This window comes from Topomyia yanbarensis, chromosome 2 (genome assembly GCF_030247195.1).
Source record: "Topomyia yanbarensis strain Yona2022 chromosome 2, ASM3024719v1, whole genome shotgun sequence".
Lineage (NCBI taxonomy): Eukaryota > Metazoa > Arthropoda > Insecta > Diptera > Culicidae > Topomyia > Topomyia yanbarensis.
Genome location: NC_080671.1, coordinates 198344257 through 198360525, shown reverse-complemented (window position 1 = coordinate 198360525; position 16269 = coordinate 198344257). Strand labels below are relative to the sequence as shown.

Below are 16269 nucleotides of genomic sequence, written 5' to 3'. Positions count from 1 at the left end.
TACATATCGGATTCAACAATACATTAAAACACTTTAAAACAATACCAGTTTTCAGAAATAAAACTAATATGCTTAACGTAACAATGTTCTCGTTCCTATAATTAGGCAAGCCATGAGACGTTTCTGATTATTTCTTTTTTACTTCTTCTGACGTTACTCCGAGGAGTGCGACGTCTGACAATATCGTTGATTCGATCCAACATCAAACGAATCGGATTAACAAAAGATGTTTGTCCGACGAGTTTTTCTGTTCGCAGGAGTAGACTTGTTGACAGAACCCACCGCTGGATTGTCAAACGTCTAATGGATTGCCTAAGAGAAAAAAATATTAGCGCATTTCCCCGAAATTCTACGCGGCCTTTCCCGATTGAAAGGAACGGCCGCGCTCCATGAAACACCGCGCTTAGCCCATTTGTCATAATATCGCGGTTTTGCATAACGAAGGGCTGAATTAAAACACCCAGTTAAGCTCAGCCGGAAATGAACCGGAATTCTGGCTGGTTCCAGTTCGTATTCCGGCTCAGTGACACAACCGATTCTAGTTAGAATCGGTTGTCACTGGAGCCCGTGTACATGCCAGAATTCCAGTTCAATTCCGGCTGAGCTTTACTGGGCACATGCTGTTGCAAAAAACAGCCCTGTGTTATGCAACGTGTTGTGCAGGTTGATTATACGATTATACCAGGTGCAAGTGGTGCCAATTCACCACGTTCAGTATAATTCAAAGTTCTTTTTAGATTACAGAATTGATCAAATTGGTTAAATCAAATTCTGTTTTAAAAACTGTCCTTGCGTTTAAACCAAAATGGGAGGCTTATTACTACTGCTACATATTTAATTTCAAGCGCGAACAGCAAATACAAGTGCAAGTTACACCAAAAACTTACTGGCAACCTTACTGCGGCATTTAGGCAGCAGTTGGTGCGGCGTGTACACGCAGAATTTTATTTATGCATCGACAGCATACTTTTCTATCCGCCTCTCGTTTCTTCTGCTGTAAATTTTATGCATTGGACATATTCGGTCTATCCACTCATTGAGGGGTATATGCATGAAAATGCATAAAAATCACAGTAGAAGAAAAGAGACGGAAATAGAAAGTATGCTAACCATGCACACTGAGAAACAAAAATATGCATAGTTAGCTCTATTCCCGCCTCTTTTCTTCTGCTGTGACCCAAGTAACCACTAAGCACTAAAGCAAGCATTATATTCTCCTTATAACAGCTTTTCGATGCTCATAGGTTCTATACAAGCTTTGCAAATGTCTATAAGCTTTATACAAGCTTTGCTAATGCTTATAAGCACTACGAATTTTAAGCATTAAAACAGGTCGTATATGGGTATATGAGGCTCTATTGTAAAGCTTATAAACCTTATAGCTATAAGCCAGATACGGATGTCACCGATGCCATTTTAATGCCTGTTATAGTTGACATTTCCATTACTCTAAATAATAAATTCCAAATCAAAACAAATATGATATGAGACACATTGTAGGCATAGAAAACCTTATCAGCTTCCGACGTTTGGGCATGTCGTCGTAAACAAATTAAAGGGCACAAAACCTTCGAGCCATAAAATGATATGGTACATTGCGATGATTTGTTTCAATTTAGTATACATCTGATGATAGTTTAAAAAATATGTTCAAAACCTTGCACCCAATTATAAGTATAATCACAACAGAAATCTCTCAATTTAAGAACGCCAAATATCAGTAAGATTAGCCAACTCCCAAATGGATCAAACGTCAAGCGCGCTGGAGCAAAGTAACTTCCAAATCTTCTAAAGGCAGAAGTTCGAGCCTGGAACGTACGCTATACTGCAAAAAAAATCAAACGGCGCATGCGACAGAAAAACCTTGAAAGAAAAAACGAGAAAAAAACTATATTCCCTGTTTTTGTTTCGTTTTTTTCCAACCAGTGGGTTCTACCCACCACAAATTGTTTTGACATATCTCCATAGGCGCGGTGGAAAAGTAGGAGTAGGCAGTATATCAGCCGAATATTTCGCCAAAAGTGGCCTTTAAGCAGCACTAAAGTACGATATTGAACCTATAAGCTCTGCTACCATTGATCTATAAGCGACTATAGAACCGAATTGATGCCATTTTCATGGCTTAGTGGTTACTTGGGGATTTTTATGCATTTTCATGCATATACTTCTAGTAAGCATTCAATGAGTGGATAGACCGAATATGTCCAATGCATAAAATTTACAGCAGAAGAAACGAGAGGCAGATAGAAAAGTATGCTATCGATGCATAAATAAAATTCTGCGTGCAGATTTTTGTTTCTCAGTGTACGTTTCAGCGAATCTCTCAATATATTTCGCCAAATGTGATTATTAGACCGGCACAATGATTGACTTTTCGGGACACCGCTCAATCAAAAGGTGTCCATACGTCGGATACCAAATATGAGCTTGAGCGTTCGCTTCTTGTTTACTTACAAGAATTTTTAAATTGTATGTGAAAATATATAAAAAACGGTAATGTAAAAAAAACAATAGATTCGGTACAAAAATCCCAGAATCATCTCAAATGTGACACTTATTCGCTCGACGCGCCAACTAGACTTCATTATTGCTACCAGTCAAATGATGACGAAAGTAAAAGTTTCTCTAAATAAGTTCTTAGTAAATACATATTTGTATTTGGTCTTAGCATGCGTCAAAACTGTTAGTGGTAGTGAACAGAGACAGCCTATAAAACGTTGTATTGATGACGTAGACACTACCATTCGCTCTTAGAAACTGTCACACATTCGAGCACCGGGGTAGTTTTCGCATGCTAGGACCATCCTATATATTCTGGTTGCAGTTAAAAGCTGGAAAATCCAACCAGCGAAAATCGTATTTTCTCTGGTTCTAAACAATAGAATCACGTCGGAAGTGGTGCGCTGTTTTCGTACAATGATGCGCTATCCAGCGAACTACTTCCGAAATCATGGATTAACACTAAACAGGAGAAAAACCGATTGTCACTGGATGGATTTTCCAGTTTTCAACTGCAACCAGAATAAGGACTTTGGACGAATGTATTTTCAACGGCAACAACGTTGGTATTTTCTTACATTGATGATATAGGATGGTTGTTATATTTTAATTGTTTTAAGATAAACATTACATAGTTTCACAAAAAGTTCAATTACAGGTGATAAGAAAACACTCGTTCTTTTGTTTGACATCAAATAATTCACTCGACCTCGATATTTTATTGAGAGGCTTTGGAACTCGGAATTATTTTTGTGTTGTTGAGGTTAGGTTGATTGTTTTAAATACGGAAAATGGTTACCTAGAAATTGGATTTATCAGTGGAGTCGAGGTTATCCGCTAACTGCATTCTTTAATCCAGTGATTTTCACCCACTATCGTGTTTTTATCGAGATTTCAATATCTGAATTTCATTTTAGTATGGTCTGTTTGCAGTTGAAAGCTGGAAAATCCATCTAGCGACAATCGGTTTTACTCCTGTTTAGTGCTAATCCATGATGTCGCAAGTAGTGCGCTGGATACCGCATCATTTTGCGAAAACAGCGCACTGCTTCCGAAGTGATTCTATTGCTTAAAACAAGAAAAAGTACGATTGTCGCTGGTTGGATTTTTCAGTTTTCAACTGCAATCAGAATAAACTGAAACCGGAAGAACGAATTCTTAGTGGTGTAACAAGAAATGTATCATCTAGATATTTTTCAGAAGTAGGAAACATTCATATTATTCAAAACTTATAAAAGTTTTGGATCGAGCTGCCTAATTTCCGAACTACGTGGGGAATGTGAAAAATGTCGCCGATTTATTCTGATTCTCACTGGTCCCTTTTCGGCTTCTTATATGAGCCACGTCTTACACAAGTTGTGCAAATATTTGAAAAACATCTTTAAGCAGGGATTGTAATTCTCTCTCACTCACGCGAGAAGTAGCTTATCCGATGTCCAACTTTTCCGAGATAAGATGAGTCGCAAAATTCTCCGTCTCCACAAATAGCGTGAGAATGATTTTCCGGATAAAATTTATTTGACTTTTTCCTTCTCACCGGAGAAGGTGATAAAATTTTAATTTCGTGGAAATCAATAAAAAACTTCAAAAAATACACTTAATTACAAAGAAAAGCGGCAAAGACGTATGATGGACTTGTTTTATCGTGTTTTGGAATAGCGACAGCAAAGCAGGGAACGCCAAAAGGATACCGTGATAAACTCATTCACTCATTCTCCGGCTGTTTTATTTATCCGGAGAAATAACACGTTGAATTTATCCGGAGAAGTTGTGTGAGTGCCAATAACTTTTCGTGTGAAAATGTGAGTTTTTATTGTCGCAGTAGCAAGCTATCCGGGCGCATTTACTCATATGAGCGATAAATGCAATGCCTGTCTTTAAGGAATTTCTTGAGGCCGTCTCACATTCGTGCTAAAACGTCTGGTCACTTCACTAGAAGTATACAAAATTCATATAAAAAGACAATTTAAAGCAAACCTAGAGTGGCTCTGGTTTAAAAATGATATTAGCATAAGTAATAAGTTGTCACGGTAAAGATGGGCACCCCAACAAGCATTTCGTGGTTTTTTAAACGTTTTAACCCTTAAACATCCGGGATTAGGAGAATTTATTCAGCTTGTCTGATTAAGACACATTAAAGCACAATTCTTCAGCATGAATTACAGCCTGAAGAAAGCCACAGTTCAGCTTCATCAATAAACCTTTTCGTTACCGCTATTCAGCTGAGAAAATTATCATAGAAAAATTATTGAAAAAGACATTTATTTCAAGTTACACACGCTATCAATAATCTCTTTGGAATTCATATACTTTTATTAGTGTTAAGTTACAATTAGAGAAAAATTGTATTACCTTGTTGGTAAGGTCATATCACGTACCTGGATCCGAGAACCAGCAACCTGTTGAATACTAAGCACTTACCTTACTGTCTGCAACAATCTTGCATACATCGAATGCTTAAGATTTCACCGATGTACCGAAAAGTCTAGGCTGCTGAATAGAGTCTGTACAAAGACTACACTAGCCTTTTATAGATTTGAGTGAATCTAGTTGGCTTGGGTTCGAATCCCAACCTACGATAATTTTTTTATGCGATAATTTTTAGAACATTCGGAAATTTTAAATTTACTAATTTCAAAAACTAATGATTGTAGACGTTTTTGTATCCAAGATGAGGACTTACGGATATCACAACTTTTAGACAAGTAAACATGAGTGTCATATGAAAGTGGTGGTAACTGAATGATGGATTGAAGCCATTTGTAATTTTAAGGTGGCAATCTCCTTGATTTATTTGCCATACTATTTGGCAAATGGTCCATGGAAACAATTCTGGGGTGTCAAAAATTTACAGCATCGTTCGAACAAAAATATTCTCTTGTGTTCAATAATTAAACATACCATTTTGAATTAAAAGGTAAATTTACGTAAACAAGGGCGCGTATGATTTGGCAAGCTTTTACATTGAAAACTGTAAATCGTTGGTTTCACATGCTGAAAACTCAGTAGATATAAAACAACAAAATAAATTTGCTGTTGTTATTGCTTCTAAACCATAATATACGAAAACATCTTGATTGAAATATACCGAAACACTTAGAAAATATACCCAAGTAACCACTAAGCACTAAAGCAAGCATTATATTCACCTTATAACAGCTTTTCGATGCTCATAGGTTCTATACAAGCTTTGCAAATATCTATAAGCTTTATACAAGCTTTGCTAATGCTTATAAGCACTACGAATTTTAAGCATTAAAACAGGTCGTATATGCCCAAGTAACCACTAAGCCATGAAAATGGCATCAATTCGGTTCTATAGTCGCTTATAGATCAATGGTAGCAGAGCTTATAGGTTCAATATCGTACTTTAGTGCTGCTTAAAGGCCACTTTTGGCGAAATATTCGGCTGATATACTGCCTACTCCTACTTTTCCACCGCGCCTATGGAGATATGTCAAAACAATTTGTGGTGGGTAGAACCCACTGGTTGGAAAAAAAAACGAAACAAAAACAGGGAATAAAGTTTTTTTTCTCGTTTTTTCTTTCAAGGTCTTTCTGTCGCATGCGCCGTTTGATTTTTTTTTGCAGTATAGCGTACGTTCCAGGCTCGAACTTCTGCCTTTAGAAGATTTGGAAGTTACTTTGCTCCAGCGCGCTTGACGTTTGATCCATTTGGGAGTTGGCTAATCTTACTGATATTTGGAGTTCTTAAATTGAGAGATTTCTGTTGTGATTATACTTATAATTGGGTGCAAGGTTTTGATCATATTTTTTAAACTATCATCAGATGTATACTAAATTGAAACAAATCATCGCAATGTACCATATCATTTTATGGCTCGAAGGTTTTGTGCCCTTTAATTTGTTTACGACGACATGCCCAAACGTCGGAAGCTGATTAGGTTTTCTATGCTTACAATGTGGCTCATATAATATTTGTCTTGATTTGGAATTTATTATTTAGAGTAATGGAAATGTCAACTATAACAGGCATTAAAATGGCATCGGTGACAACCGTATCTGGCTTATAGCTATAAGGTTTATAAGCTTTGCAATAGAGCCTCATATACCCACCCAAGTAACCACTAAGCACTAAAGCAAGCATTATATTCTCCTTATAACAGCTTTTCGATGCTCATAGGTTCTATACAAGCTTTGCCAATGGCTATAAGCTTTATACAAGCTTTGCTAATGCTTATAAGCACTACGAATTTTAAGCATTAAAACAGGTCGTATATGGGTATATGAGGCTCTATTGTAAAGCTTATAAACCTTATAGCTATAAGCCAGATACGGATGTCACCGATGCCATTTTAATGCCTGTTATAGTTGACATTTCCATTACTCTAAATAATAAATTCCAAATCAAAACAAATATGATATGAGACACATTGTAAGCATAGAAAACCTTATCAGCTTCCGACGTTTGGGCATGTCGTCGTAAACAAATTAAAGGGCACAAAACCTTCGAGCCATAAAATGATATGGTACATTGCGATGATTTGTTTCAATTTAGTATACATCTGATGATAGTTTAAAAAATATCCCAAGTAACCACTAAGCCATGAAAATGGCATCAATTCGGTTCTATAGTCGCTTATAGATCAATGGTAGCAGAGCTTATAGGTTCAATATCGTACTTTAGTGCTGCTTAAAGGCCACTTTTGGCGAAATATTCGGCTGATATACTGCCTACTCCTACTTTTCCACCGCGCCTATGGAGATATGTCAAAACAATTTGTGGTGGGTAGAACCCACTGGTTGGAAAAAAACGAAACAAAAACAGGGAATATAGTTTTTTTCTCGTTTTTTCTTTCAAGGTTTTTCTGTCGCATGCGCCGTTTGATTTTTTTTGCAGTATAGCGTACGTTCCAGGCTCGAACTTCTGCCTTTAGAAGATTTGGAAGTTACTTTGCTCCAGCGCGCTTGACGTTTGATCCATTTGGGAGTTGGCTAATCTTACTGATATTTGGCGTTCTTAAATTGAGAGATTTCTGTTGTGATTATACTTATAATTGGGTGCAAGGTTTTGAACATATTTTTTAAACTATCATCAGATGTATACTAAATTGAAACAAATCATCGCAATGTACCATATCATTTTATGGCTCGAAGGTTTTGTGCCCTTTAATTTGTTTACGACGACATGCCCAAACGTCGGAAGCTGATAAGGTTTTCTATGCCTACAATGTGTCTCATATCATATTTGTTTTGATTTGGAATTTATTATTTAGAGTAATGGAAATGTCAACTATAACAGGCATTAAAATGGCATCGGTGACATCCGTATCTGGCTTATAGCTATAAGGTTTATAAGCTTTACAATAGAGCCTCATATACCCATATACGACCTGTTTTAATGCTTAAAATTCGTAGTGCTTATAAGCATTAGCAAAGCTTGTATAAAGCTTATAGACATTTGCAAAGCTTGTATAGAACCTATGAGCATCGAAAAGCTGTTATAAGGAGAATATAATGCTTGCTTTAGTGCTTAGTGGTTACTTGGGATGTTCAAAACCTTGCACCCAATTATAAGTATAATCACAACAGAAATCTCTCAATTTAAGAACGCCAAATATCAGTAAGATTAGCCAACTCCCAAATGGATCAAACGTCAAGCGCGCTGGAGCAAAGTAACTTCCAAATCTTCTAAAGGCAGAAGTTCGAGCCTGGAACGTACGCTATACTGCAAAAAAAATCAAACGGCGCATGCGACAGTAAAACCTTGAAAGAAAAAACGAGAAAAAAACTATATTCCCTGTTTTTGTTTCGTTTTTTTCCAACCAGTGGGTTCTACCCACCACAAATTGTTTTGACATATCTCCATAGGCGCGGTGGAAAAGTAGGAGTAGGCAGTATATCAGCCGAATATTTCGCCAAAAGTGGCCTTTAAGCAGCACTAAAGTACGATATTGAACCTATAAGCTCTGCTACCATTGATCTATAAGCGACTATAGAACCGAATTGATGCCATTTTCATGGCTTAGTGGTTACTTGGGTTATAATTGGGTGCAAGGTTTTGATCATATTTTTTAAACTATCATCAGATGTATACTAAATTGAAACAAATCATCGCAATGTACCATATCATTTTATGGCTCGAAGGTTTTGTGCCCTTTAATTTGTTTACGACGACATGCCCAAACGTCGGAAGCTGATAAGGTTTTCTATGCTTACAATGTGTCTCATATCATATTTGTTTTGATTTGGAATTTATTATTTAGAGTAATGGAAATGTCAACTATAACAGGCATTAAAATGGCATCGGTGACATCCGTATCTGGCTTATAGCTATAAGGTTTATAAGCTTTACAATAGAGCCTCATATACCCATATACGACCTGTTTTAATGCTTAAAATTCGTAGTGCTTATAGGCATTAGCAAAGCTTGTATAAAGCTTATAGACATTTGCAAAGCTTGTATAGAACCTATGAGCATCGAAAAGCTGTTATAAGGAGAATATAATGCTTGCTTTAGTGCTTAGTGGTTACTTGGGTGGGTATATGAGGCTCTATTGTAAAGCTTATAAACCTTATAGCTATAAGCCAGATACGGTTGTCACCGATGCCATTTTAATGCCTGTTATAGTTGACATTTCCATTACTCTAAATAATAAATTCCAAATCAAGACAAATATTATATGAGCCACATTGTAAGCATAGAAAACCTTATCAGCTTCCGACGTTTGGGCATGTCGTCGTAAACAAATTAAAGGGCACAAAACCTTCGAGCCATAAAATGATATGGTACATTGCGATGATTTGTTTCAATTTAGTATACATCTGATGATAGTTTAAAAAATATGATCAAAACCTTGCACCCAATTATAAGTATAATCACAACAGAAATCTCTTAATTTAAGAACTCCAAATATCAGTAAGATTAGCCAACTCCCAAATGGATCAAACGTCAAGCGCGCTGGAGCAAAGTAACTTCCAAATCTTCTAAAGGCAGAAGTTCCGAGCCTGGAACGTACGCTATACTGCAAAAAAAAAATCAAACGGCGCATGCGACAGGAAGACCTTGAAAGAAAAAACGAGAAAAAAAACTTTATTCCCTGTTTTTGTTTCGTTTTTTTCCAACCAGTGGGTTCTACCCACCACAATAATCTTGAAGAACCATCATCCACGCGAACCAAATTGTCAAATAAAGTGGCTATGTTCCCAAATATAAGCAACTTTGAATACGTCCCTCCCATTCTTTTCTTATACTTCATTTGTCTGTTTTTGTTTTACTTCTATTAGTTTGCTTTTCCACTACTCCTGTATACCAAATAATATCAGCCAATTTATACGTTTCTAGTAAATCTCTTTTCATATTTTTTCTTTTAATTCGCCATGTTATTTTTCCTTTTATTACTATTACTTTATTACTACTTTTATTACTATATAGTTAATTCACAATAACGCTCACTAACACAACCATATTCTCTCATATACACTCACAATATCTCTCATTCAGAATGTACAAACATCTTCGCGATAACACAACCCGGGTCACAAATGCAAACAAGCAATTGTAATCATCCACACATACACCCGCGATCTCGCCAACATTAAAACACCCCGGTAATTAAATGAATGTTTTAGCACTTATAATTTTACAAACGCGATCTCAAGCATTAACCCACCGCTCGCGCGATCATGAATCGGTCACGTCCGGCAGTCCCTGCTCTCGTTCTTTACAACCTAGATTCGTGCCTTCAGTTGGACCAATAAAAATGATGCTCATATCCACAAGACAACACGTTCCATGGAAACGTGACCGGGAACTCTAGTGTTATGAAGAAGCTCTTTTAGTGCCTGAACCGCACACTAAAACTATTGTCGCGCTTATAATAAAATCTCACATTGCGGGCGTTTGAAAGGCGCATCAAATATAGCCGCAGTTGCTCCGCAAGCAGATTTCAGTGGAGCTTCATTTTTCTGCCAGCTGTGTGCTTTTCGAAAGCTTCAAGGAAAAAGCTGCCTATAACTTTATATAGGCGGCTGTCTCGCGCCTATCTCAATTGAGCTTTCATATAAACGCATATCGAGCGATTATCCTGCAAGGCACAATATGCATCAGATGCACGGTCCGCGCGCCCATTCAACAACACACGCGAATATGCAAATGGCCACACTGTTACAAAATCGAATTTATACGTAACATTCACGTGAACATACAAACGCTTGATCCCTTCGTGATCTTCCGCGCACACCTACGCTCGCGATCTCGCAAACTTGATAAAACCTTGGGATAAAGGGAACTTTTTAAATTGGCAGCATCACATAATCACAAAATACATACATTTGATATCAAACCTTAGATTGCAGAAACATATATTTATTTCTGAGCAGCCAATAGTAAATACTGTTCCACGCACGTTTTCATCACATTCTGCAGTGCTATTATTATTCATCAAGCTTGAGCTTTGAGCTTGTGCGACCACCCCTAGCTGCTACTCCGTTATCGATCTGGACTAGCTGAAGTTGCACAGGGAATCAGTAGATAATTATGCCTGGGAGTAGCGAAATATCTTTCAATGTGCAACTCCTGGTAATCCTAAAGTGTTTATTGATCAATACCGGCGTCGGCCAGGCCAGTATAGAAGTTGGATTCTACTTCTTCTTTACCGACGCCAGACTATCTGGACTAGATTATCGATCCATCACAACTCATGGACCAGGGACCAACGGCTTTACTTCCCTTCCGAAGGAAGACATGACCATAGATTGTTCACCTCAGAAAAATCTCAACGACCTCGGCTGGAATTGAACTGGAATGAGTGGCGGTCACGCTTACCACTCAACCACCACATAAATTCATTAACCGCGTACCCTAACCGACACCCTGGTCCTCTCCCATGGCGTTTTTGTGGTCTGCATGGACCATTCTGCCATTACCTCTCCTATCATTGACCTTGGACTGACTTGGGCTCTCATTGTCCCACCAAACGCTGCAAAATGAAAATGGGGGCATTTATATTTATTAGATTTTGTATTCCTTGATTTGCAGCACCCGAGCTAATGTTTATCTAACAACAAATCTTGGGTACAACAGGTACCACAATCCCTATGTAGAACTTTGGCCGTGCAAAACTTTTTGTTAAATTATTGACATTCAAGTTTAAAGGGGTCAATCGGAGGGGAGGTTTAAGAAAATAAAACAAGATTTGTAAAATTCTAGTGTGATGCATTATTCTAGTTTTTTATCACAATAAAATGAATTGTCTACTTTAATTATCTCTTTATATTGATTACACTATTTCACATTGTGCTAGTAATATTACACTTAAATATAGCTACAATTGGAGTCATTACATTTTAACATATCGGTTGAATCGCTTACAAATTAAATACGTGCTTTAAATAAAATTGTAACAAATGCGTCAAGTCTTTCTCCATAGGGTTAAAAGCTATAAAAAAGCACAAGTTAAAACAAGAAATAGGACGGATATGGGAAATACAACGTATATGGCCATTCGAGGCTGACACGTCGATATCAAGAAAGTAATATCGTCTTCTTCGTGTTCGATGCCATCCCTGGTGGGTACCTCGACTATCACACGCTCGTCAGACCAGAAGAGAATTGGAAATGAGCAATTTGTACTGTTGACGCATCCTTTCGACTCCGAGATGTTGGAATATTGAAAGGTTGGTTTATAAATGTCAAAAACGGCATGAATGTCGTTCTGTACGTAATCGTTATCGCTGTAGAAAATATAATAGTAGTAACCATCAGAAGCTACCTCGTGCTTTGTCACCATGTGAATTCCATTTTCAAGATATTGGACGTCTTTGCATAGATGACTAGGTGGAAAGCTTTGTGCCAACAGGATATCACCATCGTAACACGTGAGCAAACTGTTCTCAAAGCTTGAAACCGAATCTGAAGTATTGTTGGAAAAGTTGAATGCATTGCCACCATGGTTTATTCGGCGATCATAAACAGTATCACGTTTGGCTCTCGTGTCAGCTGTTTCTGACGGTAATTTTTTTCCTAGCGTATTGTCTGCATGAACTGTGTCTTTACCTAGCTTATCACGATGTCCGTGTCTGCCGTGATGACGTCTTTTACGTTGACTTTCCTGCAGCTGGTTTCCATTGCTTTCCAGACTTTTTGCGCTATTGCTTTCCGGTTCGCGTTTAAAACTGTGATAACGTTTACGACTAGCCTCAGTCTCTTTGGGTTGTATAGAGTATGGTACCACTGAGGAACCTCGTTCAACGGGTGGGAGGTTTTCTGATCGAACAGATACATTTTTATCATTCACACTGCTTATAGTAACTGTATCATTCGACTCTTCCGCATATTTGGTTTTGTTGTGGTGTGCAAAGTGCTTCAATTTTTCTATTTGGTTGGCGCTTTCTTCTACAGTCATGTCTTCATCGGTAAGATCTTCTCCTCCTAAAAACAAGCAAAAATTTTCGCATTAAACATAATTTTAGCAATATTAATAAAGATGCGATTGGTGTATTTATATACATTCTAGATCCATTTTGAAAACAAATCTTAGACTAAATTTTTAAATTAAATTACGAGACCAGGTATCACTGTCATTGCACTATGGTCCCAAAGCTGTATTTAGGTAGACAAAACTGTTTGCGCCTAAATCGTTGGTTTTAGATATATAGTGTATCTCCGGCAAACTTTCTTAGAATTTTCTTGCCTTTTTTAATATTAGTTTAATTGGGGTGGTCCTTGTGGTTAGGGTGTACAAAGTATCAACTTTTTGGGTATGTAAAAATCAGCTACATAATGTTCCACAAAATTATAAATTAAACAAATTGAAGCAACTTTTCTGAAGAAACTATATGGCTATCTCTAATGGTTCATGTGTTGTCATTTTTGAAATATTTAAGATAGGGTGGTTCTTGAAAAAGTGATTGTTTATTAACCTTCTTTAGGTGTTAACTTATTGTAACGAATAAGGTGTTTGCGGGTCATATTGACCCCGATTTGGAACCCAGTTTTAAGACACATGAGTTCGAAATCGGGGTAAATATGACCCGCTAACACCTTATTCGTAACTTTTTTGGTGCAGCCCTTGAGGAATGAGCGAAAATTTTGAACTCTATTGGAAATCGTTGCTCTCCTTAAAAGAGGAAAAGTCAAGAAATTCTAAACTTCTAGGTGCAAAACTTAAAAAGTTATCGCATTTTGAAAGTTCATTTGGAGTTATATTGACCCCAACACCTAAGGAAGGTTAATATCTTTTTATGTGTTAATTTCTCACAAATACTTTGTTTTAGAAGTTTTTAGAACTTTTGTTATTGTGCATTTTTGCCGAAGGAATGAAGTTTTTATTTCTTTTATTAGAATAGTTACAGGCGATTTTCAAGACAAATGGTTTCAATCTGTTAATTTCATTTGAAAGATCGGATTTTTTTTTTGCAAGAGCGTTATTTCTGTAAAAAAATTAATTTTTAAAAATGGTGCATTTTTCAACAAAAATCGTTCATAACTTTTGAAATAGGCGAGCTAATAACTTCGTTACTTCAGCAAAAATATGTGCCTTACAAAACTCTAACAGTACCTACTGCAAACAAAGTATTTACGACTAATCAATGTATGACAAATGAAAAATAGAGATTTTAAGGGGTCATATTTTCATTGTTCATTTTCTTATGCTAAAATCAACTGAGAAATAGCCAATTTGTGTGACAATGCTGAAAGTCACTGCAATTTTATTGGATATGTAAACCTTTTTGAAAGAACAGTCTACCGTACATATAAATGGTTACATAATACATGAATGTTGTACCATTGGGGCTACCTTGTGTTTCAATTCACAATTTTTGAAGCGGGTGCGAACATTCTTCACGTACTAAATTACCCCGAGTAAGATCAAAATACTTCATCTATTTCCATCTCAAAGTTAGTTTTTATCTTGGATTATTTTTCTCACTCATACCGCTATGCGACCTAATTCTGATTTATTTCAAATGATACGCGAAAGGTTTTTAGTACTCCACAACCTCGTGCATTCAAAGATTCTATGCAGAACAGCAAGCTTTTAATATGTCGTCGTTTCAGAGATTTCCGGGATTGTACATGAATATTTTGCCGCTAGCAGTACGGCTTAATTATAAATTTTGTATGTTACTATGTTTTAATTGCCGCACAGTTCTACCAAATACAAATTACATATTTGTATTTGGTTCTACTGTATGAATTAGGTTGGTTATTTTTAGCAAATTCTTTTTTTCTTCTTATTTTTAGTAAGAGAAACGAAGTGAAAATTTAGACGGAAAGATATTCTAGAACGAATCAGTTATAAACTTAGGGACCATTCATAAATTACGTAACGCTTTTAGGGGGGGGAGGGGGTACGACAAGTTGTGACATAGGGGGGATGGGGTGTTAACCAGATCGTTACGTAACATGTTTTCATCGAAGAAAAAAAAAATTTCTTGGAATTTGTTACGTAACAGGGGAGGGGGGATGGAAAAATTTGTGACAATTTGTTACATAGGGGCAGGGGGGAGTCAATTTTGGGCAATTTTTGCGTTACGTAATTTATTAATGGTCCCTTAGGCCGCAAACAGAGTGGTCGCGAGAATCTGCGCTGGAGCTGAGACTGACATTACGATGCGAGAAAGCTACTTGCAGTGCATGAAAAGGGATGATGTAGAGTGAAAAACGAGTGGATCAGTGCGGAATGTATTTGAGAAGTACTACCCGCTCAGCGCTGGCTGCCAGACGGCTGCCTGCCGGCTGCCAGCGGGCGAAAAATGGCTGGCAGACATTCGGTTTTGAGGGAGGCATGGCTGGCAGCCGTCTGCTATACTTCTAGCAGCCAGAGAGACCACAACCGCTAAAGAACCGCTTTACTCTTCCTCTTCTTTGTTTTCATTTTTCGTTTATTTTGGTTGTCATTTTCTGAGTTTCACAAAAAGAAAAAGAAAATGTCACTATTTACGATTATGGATTTATTTTGTAACTAGTGTTTCTAATTTATGTTGGACATTCTGCGTCACTATTTTGGACTTTTTTTCATTTATGCGAGACATGGTTTATGAATGGCCCCAAACAAAAAGTATTCCATAACGAATATTACGTAACATCGATGACAGAGAAGTGGGATTAAGGCCAAGTTCCCGCCAAGGATCGTGCAAAACTGAATAGCAACACCAATTTAGGCACAGAGTACAGACGTCCATCTCAAGCGTACAAGTTGAGTAAAAAGTTACGGCACATCCAAAGATAATTTTGATGTTACCCCCAGAGGTGGTTCTGTCGTCATTCCGTTTAGTGCGCGAGTTTTACTGAATTTGCAGTGGACCACACAATTGATGTTCATGTGACCGTCATACTTATATTGGGATATGCCAGTATGGTGGCCGTAGTGTTCTAGCGGCTATAGTGTTAATCGGGCATTGCATTTATCGCTCATATGAGTAAATGAGTCCGGATAATTTGTAACTGCGACAATAAAAACTCACATTTTCACACGAAAAGTCGACACTCACACAACTTCTCCGGATAAATGCAACGTGTTATTTCTCCGGATGAAGAAAACCGCCGGAGAATGAGTTTATCATAGTATCCTTTTTAAGCTCGCTGTCTTGCTGCCGCAATTCCGAAACACGAAAAATTAAAGGGTTGTGTACAGGACACGACCACGGTGACATTAAAAATGTAGCTTTTTTCAAGAGCGTGCAAATGAATTTTATCTATCACACATATCGACTCACGTTCTTGTTCACTCGCCTGTTTTCATATGTTACAATTTGCTATATACCCTCCCCATCAAAACATAATTTATTGAAGGTCTTTTAACG

The 16269-nt window shown here is 37.3% G+C and overlaps 1 protein-coding gene across 3 annotated transcripts in view; it reads right to left on the bottom strand.

Moving 5' to 3' along the window:
* Nucleotides 1–11656: 11656 nt before the first annotated feature.
* The window catches only part of LOC131682624 (uncharacterized), a 70535-nt gene continuing 65922 nt past the window's right edge, over nt 11657–16269 (bottom strand). For all 3 annotated transcript variants that reach the window (XM_058964263.1, XM_058964264.1, XM_058964265.1), the window contains exon 3: nt 11657–12892. In XM_058964263.1, the coding sequence (XP_058820246.1) occupies nt 11901–12892 (992 nt within the window). In that variant the 3' untranslated portion in view covers nt 11657–11900. The remainder of the gene's footprint in view (nt 12893–16269) is intronic.